This window comes from Ictidomys tridecemlineatus, chromosome 6 (genome assembly GCF_052094955.1).
Source record: "Ictidomys tridecemlineatus isolate mIctTri1 chromosome 6, mIctTri1.hap1, whole genome shotgun sequence".
In the NCBI taxonomy this organism is placed as follows: domain Eukaryota; kingdom Metazoa; phylum Chordata; class Mammalia; order Rodentia; family Sciuridae; genus Ictidomys; species Ictidomys tridecemlineatus.
Window position 1 is genome coordinate 46,821,865 of NC_135482.1, and position 12,341 is coordinate 46,834,205.

Sequence of the window (12,341 nt, forward strand, 5' to 3'; positions counted from 1 at the left end):
TTATCTTACTACCTATTCAGTTCAGATAGGTAGCAGGAGATACACTTGAAATCTTGCTGATGGCTAAAGCATAACCATAGCCAGTTTTCAGAAAGAAAGTGTAGCTGAAAAGAAAAAAGAAAGTTTTCAGCGCCCCCCCCATTTTTAGTAATATTATTACACCTTGGCTCCTAGTGGCTTTGTAAAACTTTTAAAGGATATCTTGGTGGTGAATTATTCGGCAGTATCATTATGGGTAGAACCAGCAAAGTGTGAAACCTCTAGTTTGCATGTGTAACAGGAGGTGTTTTACAGGCAGAAAAGAGAGAGAAATTTCTTTGTTTCTAAGTTGACAAGACAGGAAAAGATCACAAGGATATACCATTGTACTGACAACATTCTGAACTAAAGAGTTGTATGTTCAAAAATGAAAACCTGACAGCAGATCTAGCCTGGGATGCAAGATTAGCTACATAATTTGCAGGAACCAGTGCAACTGTGGGCTCTGTTAAAAAAAATGATTAGGAATTCTAAGATGGTGACAATAGAGCATTAAATCAAATATGTTTGTTTCCAAGTTCAGGGTCCTGACAGACTGTATAGTTTGCATGCCCAGGATGTTGTCTGCTGGGATGGTGACCTAAGAATTTCAAAACTTTATTCTCAGTCTTACTATTTTTTCAAAGAACTGAAGTGTGTCTACTGTCTCACAAATTCTGAGGGGAGAAATCATAGGAAAAAAGCTTAAATTTAATTATTTGAACTCAGGTATCTAGCATAACTAGAGGCACATTCAATAACTTATTGGATATGAATTTAAACACATCACTTTGTTTCTCTGGGTCTTGATTTATAGATCTAAAACGTGTACAGATAGACAGTCTCAGTAATTTCTTAATTTCGTCCTTAGTATTACCACCAAGAATCATTAGAATTTGATTTTAGCCATGTAGTAACCATCTCTAAGCATTTGGTCATATCATAAACATGTTCTCAATATGTATTTATAATTTTGAATAGGCACTCTCAATTTACAAATGCTAGGGCTGCATATAATTCTCTATTATAGATCCCACTATTCTTTACTCCTCTCTCCCAACACTATATTATTGTGGATGAATCAAGAAATAGATAGAATTATTTATTATCCCTTTCAGAAAGTTTGGAATATTCTTTCCATAACTCAGCATTTTCTGATTGATTACCTGGAAGGTACTGAGTGCCTATAGTGTTTGTCAAGGCTTTGACTCGCATCACTGTGTTGCCTTAAAAACACATTCTCTGGATCATAATTTTTCTTGCAGAGGACAAGTAAAGAGCTTTGTTTTTGCAGCAGTGCAATTCTATACTCTTCACATGATTAACATGAAGCTCTCATCTCATAGATAAGTTTTGATTTTGTTTATTCTTTGGAAATACAGATCCTCAAAGAACTTTCTAGCTTTTTAGAAATATTTTCTTTTAGATGTTGATGGACCTTTATTTTATCCATTTATTTATATGTGGTGCTGAGGATTGAACCCAGTGCCTCACACATGTTAGGCAAGTGCTCTAACACTGAGCCACAACCTAGCCCCTGTTTGGGCTTTTTTAGAAACACAAAATAATACATGGAAAAGTCCCAGTCAGAAGGGACATACATATAGCATCAAGTTTCTAACATTAATAAATCACACAGCAAAGAAAGCAGTTAAGAATGTGAAAAGAATCTATAGAATAGGTGAAAATCTTTGCTAGTTACTCTTCTGACAGAGAATTAATATCCAGAAAATGTAATGAATTCAAAAGACTTAACACCAATAAAACAAATAACCCAATCCATAATGGGCAAATGAACTAAACACATTTCTCAAAAGAAGAAATACAAATGGCCAACAAATATATGAAAAAGTATTCAACATCTTTAGCAATTAAGGAAATGTAAATCTAAAGTACACTGAGATTTCATCTCACTCCAGTTAGAATGGCAGCTATGGAGAATACAAGTAATAATAAATGCTGGAAAGGATGGGGGAAACAGGAACACTGTTAGTGGGACTGTAAATTAGTAAACCACTATGGAAATCAGTATGGAGTTTCCTCAAAAGACTAGGAATGGAACCACCATATGGCTCAGCGATATCACTTCTCTATCCTAAAGAATTAAAGACATTTTCATGGCTCTAGCACTCAAATTATGGAACCAGCCTAGGTGTCTATCAGTGGGTGAATGGATAAAAAAATGTGGTATATACACACAATTGAGTTTTATTCAGCCATAAAGAAGAAAGAAATTATGCCATCTTCAGGAAAATGGATAGACTTTGAGAGCATTATGTTAAGTAAAATGGCCAACATTTGAAAGTCAAGGGTTATATGTTTCCTCTCATATGTGGAAGCTAGAGAGAAAAAACGAAAAGAAAGGTGAGGAGGGATCTCATGAAAATGGAAGGGAGACCAGTAGAATAGAGAAAAGGAGAGGGAGAGGGAAAATACTGGGGAATGATATTAACCAAATTATATTGTTATAGCATGTACATGTATAAATATATCACAATGAATCCCACTATTATGTATAATTATAATGTGTCAATAAAAATATGGGAAAAAGTAAACTAAAAAACTTATTATTTAATTAAGAAGTAGTTTGGCTTAGGCCCGATTGCACTGGGATATAATTTGAGGGTATGTAATGAAAAATAAATCCTTAAGCAAACATTCAAATATATACTTATTCGGTGCTTCCTATGAGCAAATTTCCATGCTGAAATGTTTTAGGGAAAAATGTATGCCATAGAAGCAATGGAACTCTTTCTGATTTTAAGGAACTCAGTTGAACATGGAAAAGATATATGAATAACTAACTTTCCTGAGATTGAGGGATCAGACCTAAAAAAAAAAAGTATAAACCAAATGCTAAACCAGTATGGAGAATGTGAGATTAATTTAAAGAAGATAAATTTGAGAGAACTCATGAAGATGATATTTAGGATGGGACTGGATGATTTGGTGCCAGCCTGAGGGGCACAAATGAAGGGAAAGGGAATTTTAGGCCAAAGATATTGTATGAGTAAAGTTCAAAGTATGATTTTTCTTTTTAGGAATGGCTAGTCACTCCACATGACTGAATTATACTAGTTAACTTTAGTTGAGTGATTACACAGGGAAAATTCTTCCCACTTTATATGTATTAATCCCATCTAATTTTCAACTAAAGTCAAGAGGGAGACACTATTATTAAGTCGATCGTGTACGTAAGGAAACTGAGTCATAGAAAAGTTAAGGGATTTATTCAGGATCCCAGAGCTATATAGTAGTGGAGCCAGGATTGAAGTCTGCACCCATAACCACCCTACTTTACTGTATACAGTATAGGGCAAATTGCATTATAACCAAAGAGTGGAGGGACTTCTGGGCCATCTTGAAGTGTTATAATTTCTAATAACTACCAAGGGATGAGAAGGAATTTCTATTTTTTTTAATTTTGAAAGGCAAAAGATAGTTAAAAACTTTCTCTATTATTAATGAACAATTAATTGATTGATTATCTTGAGCTACACTATTCAACAGAGTATCCCATAGCTACATGTAACTATTGAGCTTTCAAAATATTGCTAGTGCAAATTGAGGTGTGTTGTGTGTACTAGATTTTTAGAATTTCATATGACAAAAGTATGTGAGATATCTTATTTTTTAAAATTATTTTTAGTTGTAGATGGACACAATATCTTTATTTATTTTTTTATGTGGTGCTGAGGATTGAATCCAGAGCCTCACTAATAAATAAATAAATACGTAAATGGGGCTACTAGATAATTTAAATTTACCTGTATAACTTATATTGTATTTCTAGTGGGCAGTGTTGACCTAGAGCAATTTGAAACTTGTGGTGGATATTTTACTAACCAATTCTGATGAAGGACTTCCTCACACATTGGTTTTTTTTAACCATATTCTTTCCTTGCTTTTTGGTCATTTGCAAGAAAAATTTTAAAAGGCTTCCCCTTTGTAAAGTTTGAGAGGCCCTAGAATTTCCTTTTTCACTTGTTCCCAACCACAAGCAAATGATCAATGTGCCCTGTGGATGAGGAGTCAACATTTTACAAGGGTAAAAAGGGGGGAATAAAAAAAAAAGGGCAAAAATAATTTCCAGTCCCTGAATGGTGTGAAGTAAGAGTGCTTTCAAAGGATCCCACAAGAATGGCACAGGTGGGCACAATGGGTCTGTCTCATCGTCAAAGGACCCAAGAAGTTGAAAGGAAACTCTAACTACAACACCAAAATGCCACAAACCATAGTTATTAATACAAACGAATAAGCATCCCTGCCTATCTGTCACCATCTCATCTTAAAAACTTGTGAAAATACGTAATCCTGATGAGACTTCAATTAGGTATAAATACCAGCAGTGAAAGGAGATGCAGTATATTGTTCTGATCATCTCAGATCAGCTATTAGGAAAGGAAGATCAGCCAAGTCCTTTGGACCTGATCAGATTAATACAGGAGCTACTGATTTCAACGTCTTTGGCCTAACTCTCTCTAAAATGATGAAATACATAAGTTATTTCTTGGCTTTTCAGCTCTGCATCATTTTGGGTTCTTCTAGCTATTACTCCCAGGACATAGTTAATAAAGAAATAGAAGCGTTAAAAGAATATTTTGTAAGTATGACCTTTTAATAATACTTGTTTGTGGTTAAAAATGACTGAATGTTTGACTTGTACTAGTGTCTGATAGACTGTGATCTCTAGTTCATAATCATTTTGAGAAGATGTGGTACTTTGTTAATTGTTGGAGGATGTTTCTTGACTAAATAATTTAGATTTTGCTTTAACCCTCTGCTCAATTTGCTATAGAGACTTAGAGGGGATACATGAACATGAGTCTTCCAAAAGATAGGTATAATATGGGTACTAAGCATAACTATATTGATAATTTTATGGTGAGAATATTCTCAAGGTTTTTTGATTTTGTTTTGTGCTGGGATTGAACCCAGGGCCTCGTGCGTGCTAGGCAAGTGCTCTACCACAGAGCTACGTCCCAGTCCCACTAAGTTGTAATAAATCAAGCAATGTCCGTTTCAAAAAATGATTGGCTATTAGTTTCTGATTTCTCAAACTATTATGAGGATGACAGTAAAAGGTCAAAGTTAGTATTAAAAGTAATAATAGAAAGCTATTAGTTAAAATTAAAGAAGGTGAAGTTCTTAAAAATTTGGCTTAAAAATGTCACTTATAGAGGTTTTCTTTTTCCAAAAAGTGATTTCTGAATTCTGTCGCTCCACTTAAGTTATGAATTATTCCTTCAGTCAGTAACTAACTGAGACTTTGTTGAAGTTACTATTCTGGCTTAGGAATTTTTAAATTTTTTGGTTTATGAACATTTACATTTTTATTTATGATTAGTAAAAATGTTTTTTTGGCATTTTAAATAATTTACTATTTCCCCCCAAATTAGCTATTGTAATTATTGTTATTATAATTCTCAAACATTCACAAATGATTTTATTCTTCCAATGTAAATAAAATCTCTCTGTCTCTCACACACACATATATTCACAGAGGTTTTAAAGCTGACATAATAAAACTGTATAGGAGGGCACAGGTAGATGTTATAGAAAACTATACCAGAGGGGGGCAGTATACTATAGTGTGACAACTGCAGATTTCTATTTATTTTTTTTCAACTAGGCTTGAAAATGCTTTTAGGACAATATATGGACTAATTATCAATCAATTTTCCTCTCTTTTCTCAGAATGCAAGTAATTCAAATGTATCAGATGGCGGGTCTCTTTTCTTGGATATTTTGGATAGATGGGAAGAGGTAAACTGAACATTACCATTTGGATGATTTTTCAATTATTTATTTTCTGATGGATTAAACTAACATCATCCTATCTTTGTGCTCTTTTCTCCCAAGGAGAGTGACAAAAAAGTAATCCAGAGCCAAATTGTCTCTTTCTACTTCAAACTCTTTGAACACTTAACAGACAACAAGATCATCCAAGGGAGCATAAACACCATCAGGGAGGATCTTTCGGCTAAGTTCTTCAACAGCAATTGCATTAAACGGGAGGACTTCCTAAAGGTGTCTCAATTTCAGGTGAGATGATTTCAATTCTTTATTTCATTGCAGGGGCTTTTGCAGAGTATTTAATTCTCAGAAAGTAGAAATTAGCTACTTAACAGTTGGCTATATCTATGATTTAAACCTCTGGCTGAAACTCCTCCTTACTAATTCAACGCATCCTTTGGGTAACTGTAAAATCAGTATGGGAATCATTTAAATGTGTCATTTGGAGAAACACAGGCAATAAAACTTGCACAAGGACAGGTGAACAGATAAATCCAGAGAGCCGGAAGTAGGTGAAGACACAGAGAGGAGCATGGAGAAGCAGGTCTCTCTTTGCATGTTGTTTATGCGATGGAAATTCTCTTACTTTGGATGGGAGGCTGTTTGTCTTAGTGGAAAGACACGTGGGAGGGAGTGAGAAGATATCTGTTCTCCTTCCAACTTGGCCACCAAGAAACTGTGACCTCAGATGAATCACATGCCTGGCCGGTGCTCCATTTCCCCATATTGAGAGGAACTTGCTAGGTTCACTACAATTGTAGCTCTATGGTTTCCTTTGCTCTACAATTCTACAATGTTGTGGGTAGAAAATGAGAATGAGAGAGGAGAGAGATATAGCTTTTGAGGAGTCACCATGTGACTGCAGTCTCTGCAGTCTCTGGTCAACATCTCAAGATTATGCAGCCTAACTAGAAGTGAGACTATTTGCTGCTTGTTTTTAGTGGGGGAAAAGGGATAGAGTTTACACCTTCTGAAAGGATTGTTTGATTAACTTTCATATACTAAAATATCTCAGCTGGTGAAATTCTTAGGCTCTGAAGTGTTATCTATGAGGTTGTCTTGGATCTTTAAATTATGGTAATTTTAAAGCAAAAAGACAACTTTAAAGCATAAAGACAATCATGTTTCCCCAAATTTTATCTAGAAGACAAAGGGGTCAGGATCCTTTGGCTTTGGCTTTAATATCAATGGTCTTGAGTGAGAGGGACTGAAGTCTTACTATGAGTTCTGCTCTTAGGATTTGTGCCCAGTTTTCACTGTGCTTCGGTGTGCCTCTCACTCAATTCATGTAGCTCCCAGTAACCGGAAGGAGAGATGGAACCAATTTTCTTTGGGCCATAGACTAGAGATTGAGGAAGCACTTGTTCCTAACCCAGTGCCATCCTGGTTTGTTTAATCTTGAATCTAAGTCTCTTAGATTCTTGGTGATAGTTTGAAAGCCGAAAACTTTTGAATTTTTATTTTTTGCCACTATAATGCACAGGTGGTAGAATTTTTTTTTCTACTCTTGTAACTGGTCCTTGAGAAAGTGAGAAAAATGTCTGGGTTTCATCTTTCTAGACTCTTCAAACCTCCTGATTCATGATGGGCAATACTGAGTGAAATCTTAACCTCTGTCCTCTTGCTCAATTGCGAACATATTTTAGGCATGTTATGTCCTTTAATAATTATTCCGGAGTCTAGAAACCCCCTAGTCACTCTTGGGAATAGTGTTTCTAGCATTAGAAAGAGAGTGACAGAGAAAAGATGAAAATAAATGGTCCTCATTTTATTAATTATAAAATCATCCACATGGCTCTATTAGTTAGATTGAAGAAAATCAAATAGTGCAATCTGCTGGCGTAGAAGTCAGGGTATAGCAAAAGTTGTTGCAAGTCCTAATTTCAAATGTTCTATATCAGCAAGTCACTTATTTTCATATGAGCATGAGTGGTGTTTATTTCAACTTATTCTAAATTTAAAATTATAGTTTTCATCTGTTTTGAACTTGGTGTTTTACAAAGGACTTAACCTATATCAGTGGCTCTCACTCTGTGGTTGGTTTCAGAATAACCTGGGGAATCAGTGACTACACAAGAGCAAGTCTCTGAGCCCAGTCTCTGAGTTCTTTATTAGGTCTCCAGGTCAGTCTGCTATACACCCGGGGTGAGAGGCTGTGTCTTATAGGAACTCATCTGATATGTACAGCAAAGACTGATCAAAGTGTGAGGTGACAGAATTGGTAGACTAAAGGTCAGCTCAACAATCTCTTCTGGTTAGATGAGGAAACAGAGGTTTAAAGAGGTTAAGAAACTGGCTCAAAATTAGAGATACTACAGATGCAGGATTTAATACCTCCTTTTCTTTTTAAGACTACCCCAGGTCTCTTTTCACTAAATAATTTTGAGAATTCTATAGCAGTAAAGTTAGAGATATATGATGTAACCCATAATAATTTTGAACAACTATCAATTCAGTTTTCTTTTAGCCTTAATGGTGGAAGAAGTTAATAATATAGATTAAGATATTATATTGTTATTCAGAATCACCTTTTTAAAGATGAATAATTTCATTTTCACTATGATGTTAAAAGGAGATGGCTTGTATGCCTGAAATTAATTTTGCTGTTTTCTTTCCCATTAGGTAAATGACCTGAAGATCCAGCGTAAAGCAGTGAGAGAACTCAAGAAAGTGATGAATGATCTGTTACCACACTCTACCCTAAGGAAGAGAAGAAGGAGTCAGTCTTCCCTTCGGAGTCGGAGAGCAAATTACAGTCCTCATGACTGTAATATTTGAATTTTTAAATTGAAATCTATTTATTAATATTTAACATTATTTATATGGAAATATATTTTTAGATTCATCAAAGAAGTATTTATAGTAGCAATTTATGTAATGAAAGAATATGTATTATTAATTATATGTATTATTTATAATTCCTGTATCCTGTAACTGTCTCACTTTACCCTTTTTTTTTTTTAATTAGGCAAGAATATGTGATTAAAAGACTTTATCTCAGGGACCAACTAAACAGCTGACCTAAGTTAGACCCTGTGGGTTGTGCATTTATTTAGACAAAGAACACTTATAAACGAAACAGTACCATCTAGTTGTTGCCTATTTGAGAACATGTCTGCATTCTGAGCCACTGCTTTAATGGCACATCAGACAGCACTTGAATGTGTCAGGTGATATGACCTGTGCCCTGATAAACTCAGCACCTCACTGGAGATTTCACACTTGGTGCTTCTGAATATTGTTGACAACTGTGACTGCACCCAAATGGAAAGTAATTCACTTGTTCAGTTTATCCGTATCTAATATATCTGAATAAAGCATAACTTCACAACTATTCATGCTGTATCAGACTTTTTCTAAATGAGGACTGGGGTGATTGAACTGCATACTAGTTAACTAGAAGGGAGAAAGTCCTTTTTAGCTGTGGAAATCTTAGAGTACCATTGGGCCCCATCAAATGTGGTATTTCTCTCCATTGAAAACTCGGCTGATTTTCATTGTTCCACCTGTTTGAATGATCTTCGAAAGATTTAGGTTTAAGTTCGTCACCATTCAATTTAGTTTCTGCTATGGAAATAATCTGCTCAGTTTGGTACACAGAGATTTATTCTACCCTATCTTCCACCTCCTCCCCTTTTCCTCATGTTGGTTTCCCCTCCCCCATCTACCATAGGCAAATACTGTTGGGTGTGGAACAGTGAGTGTTAGTTCTAGGGAGAGAGGTCTAGATTAGAATTTGGGTTATGTCATTGCAAGTAGCATGACCTTTCATGAATTGTGTATATTCTCTAAACTTTGGCTTCTGAAAAAGAGAAATAATTGTGTCTTCTTCCTAATATCGTAGCTGAGAGTTCATTCTATCACTACAAAGTATTTACTGGGGCACACCCTATGTGCCTAGGTGCTTTACAAACCTTAGTCAACAAAACTAGACAATAATCTTTGCTCTTGTGGAATTTGGGATTGAGCAAAAGGGAGATGGACAATACATACTATGTAAGTAAATTACATAGTATATTAGAAAATGATTGGTGCCATGGGATAAAAATACAAATAGAACAGGATGGGGAATTGGGAATAATGTAAGTTGGGTGGGTGAGTGGTCAAGAGGCTTGAATAGACTGATTATAGTTGATCTCATGAAGAGAAAACATTTGAGGAAGCATCTTTAAGAGAGCATCCCACTTGCATTCCAGGCAAGAGGAATATTCTTGCAAAGACTATGAAGTAGAAAATTATCTGGTGGTCAAAGAAAAACCAGCAGACCAATGTGGTGGTCCCAAAACATGGAAGAGAAAATTAGCCATCACTCAAGGAAGATGCAGGGAAAGGAAGCAGTGTCCTTAGTGGACAGCCTCTATTACTTGTGTAGGAGGAAGTTGCAGATATGATGAATTTGCTTAGTTTTCAACTATGAATTTCAGATGACCCAGTAAGTTGATGTATAATAGGTCATAAAAGGAAATGTACATGGGAGTGTGTTGTGAGTTTGGACTTCTGACGAAAACTGACATAAACACGGAAAATAGATATAATGAAATGATTTTTGGTGGCGTTGGGACATAGTGGTGACAAGATTGAGAAAAGTTAGGTATGTGGAGCTTCCTTCTCAACAATTTCACTTAACCCTCCCACAATAGTGGGATTAAGTGAAATCGTTCATGTGAAGCAATAATTTTAGTCTTTGACAATAATCAGTGTTATATTGATTACTGGATAACTAACTGTTCATGAGAGTGGATTCCAAAGCTTTTAAGTATTTGAAGAGGCAAGATAAAAAACTTTAGGTTAATTTTGGCATAACTTTAATTGACATGAGATGATGCTGGGGTCTCTCCTCTTCCTAGTGTAAGATTGATTGATGCAGACTTTAAGTTACCTATAGATGGAGGGCTGCTGTGAGACTGTCTCGTCTGGACTATAGAACCAATCATACCTCTGGGGAAGGGAATTAGAAATTCTTGCTCTCAATCATTTTGGGAAGAAATTAATGATGCAGTAGAAAATGGAATACCAGAAGTCGTTAATTTAGGGCTAGGTAAAATTTCTCCTTCTTCCTGCAGTTGGTATCAGTTTGACGCAGACTCTGAGACAAGAAGAGATATACATTGTTTTCTGTGGTGTCAATGGTCACAGAGATTAAGACAGGGAGCAGTTTCTTTAGGAGAACTTGAATTGAGACTGGCCTATGAAAGAGTTACAAAATATCCTCTATATTATATGCTGCGTTTTAAATGTACACACCTAGTCTCAGAAGTGTTGTGGGTGTTTACAGGAAGAATAGACTGTGATTTAAACTAAGATTTAGACAGGAAGAATAGACTGTGATTTAGACTATGATTTAGATTTTGACACCAATTATTGTCAAGGACTAAAATTTAGACTAAGGAATCTTGGGCATGGCAATGGTTCTTCTCCCAGTGCCAGCAGAGGCAAGTCTTTCCTTAGTCTCAAGAACATTAGAGGCAGCAGCTAAGGCCTGGATTAGGAAAACTGTACTGTTTAAAGTCCCATCCTAATGACTTTCATAAATAGCAGACATGCCCTTGCTAGCGGGGTGGTTTTTGGTGATTAGATGACTGAAATTTGAGTATTAAATATCAACGGATTTCCCTCTTTTTTTCTTCCTCGTTTTTTCACTTTTCCTTTCCCATAACTTCCCATTCTGAATAATATAATTCAGATTAAATTAGGTGTATCAGAGTAAGGTAGGCATCTACAGTTGAGCAGTGTTAGGAGTCAAATTCTGAGCGCAGTATGAAAGATGGACATGCAGGGCAAAACCTAGTGTGGAAGCTGTTAGAGCCTGAGCAAAGGAGAGTGTTCAAGAAGGGCTGGGAGAGCATATTAGTTTTCCACTGTGTTTGTAGTAAGTGACCACAACTTAGTTGCTTTAAAACAACTTACATTTGTTATCTGATAGTTTTGGAGGTCAAAAGTCCAAAACCAGACTCAGTGGGTTAAAATCAAGACACTGTACATTCTTTCTGGGGCTCTGGGGAGAATCTGTCTCCTCGCCTTTTCCAGTGTCTGGAGGCCAGGCCCATTCCTGCTCTTTCTTCAAAGCCAGCAGTGTAGCACCTTCCAATCTCTCTTCCTCTCTTTCTCTCTGGCTCTGATATTCCTGCTTCCCTCTTATAAGGACCCTTGTAATTATATTGAGACCACTTGAATAATTTAGGATAATATCTATCTCCATTTCAAGGTTTTTAACTAAAGTACACCTGAAAAGTTCCCTTTTCCACATAAAGATATATTCACAGATTCTGAAAATTAGGATGCAGATATCTTTAGCTAGTCATTACTCTATTTATCATAAAGAGGCAACCTGACAAGAGTAGTCAGAACTTCAGCCAAATGAGGTTGCCACACTGAAGAACAGCCTGGAATGGGTGTTATGATGGAGATATGCCAAAAGATGTTCCTATTGGCTAAACATTGAAAAATGTATGCATCAGAGTAAATGATGATAGAAACATTATTATAACCTGTTGAATATGAAAGGAAACCCAAAGTATATAATAAAC

At 35.8% G+C, this 12,341-nt stretch overlaps 2 protein-coding genes across 6 annotated transcripts in view; both read left to right on the forward strand.

The window, feature by feature from the left end:
- The window catches only part of Il26 (interleukin 26), a 63,314-nt gene extending 58,693 nt beyond the window's left edge, over positions 1-4,621 (forward strand). For all 5 annotated transcript variants that reach the window (XR_013440494.1, XR_013440498.1, XR_013440495.1 and 2 more), the window contains one exon: positions 4,541-4,621. The gene's annotated coding sequence lies outside the window, so the exon portion shown is untranslated. The remainder of the gene's footprint in view (positions 1-4,540) is intronic.
- On the forward strand, positions 25-9,148 carry Ifng (interferon gamma). The gene is made up of 4 exons (XM_005328756.4): positions 25-4,621; positions 5,716-5,784; positions 5,881-6,063; positions 8,437-9,148. Exons 1-4 carry the CDS (start codon positions 4,505-4,507, stop codon positions 8,590-8,592), a joined length of 525 nt encoding a protein of 174 aa, XP_005328813.2. The 5' UTR covers positions 25-4,504; the 3' UTR covers positions 8,593-9,148.
- The last annotated feature ends 3,193 nt before the right edge of the window (positions 9,149-12,341 follow it).

Coding starts and splice junctions, on each gene's coding strand:
- Ifng (XM_005328756.4), top strand. CDS start 4,505: ATGATGAAATACATAAGTTATTTCTTGGCTTTTCAGCTCTGCATCATT. Junction 5,785..5,880: donor TTTTGGATAGATGGGAAGAG/GTAAACTGAACA, acceptor TTTTCTCCCAAG/GAGAGTGACAAAAAAGTAAT. Junction 6,064..8,436: donor TAAAGGTGTCTCAATTTCAG/GTGAGATGATTT, acceptor CTTTCCCATTAG/GTAAATGACCTGAAGATCCA.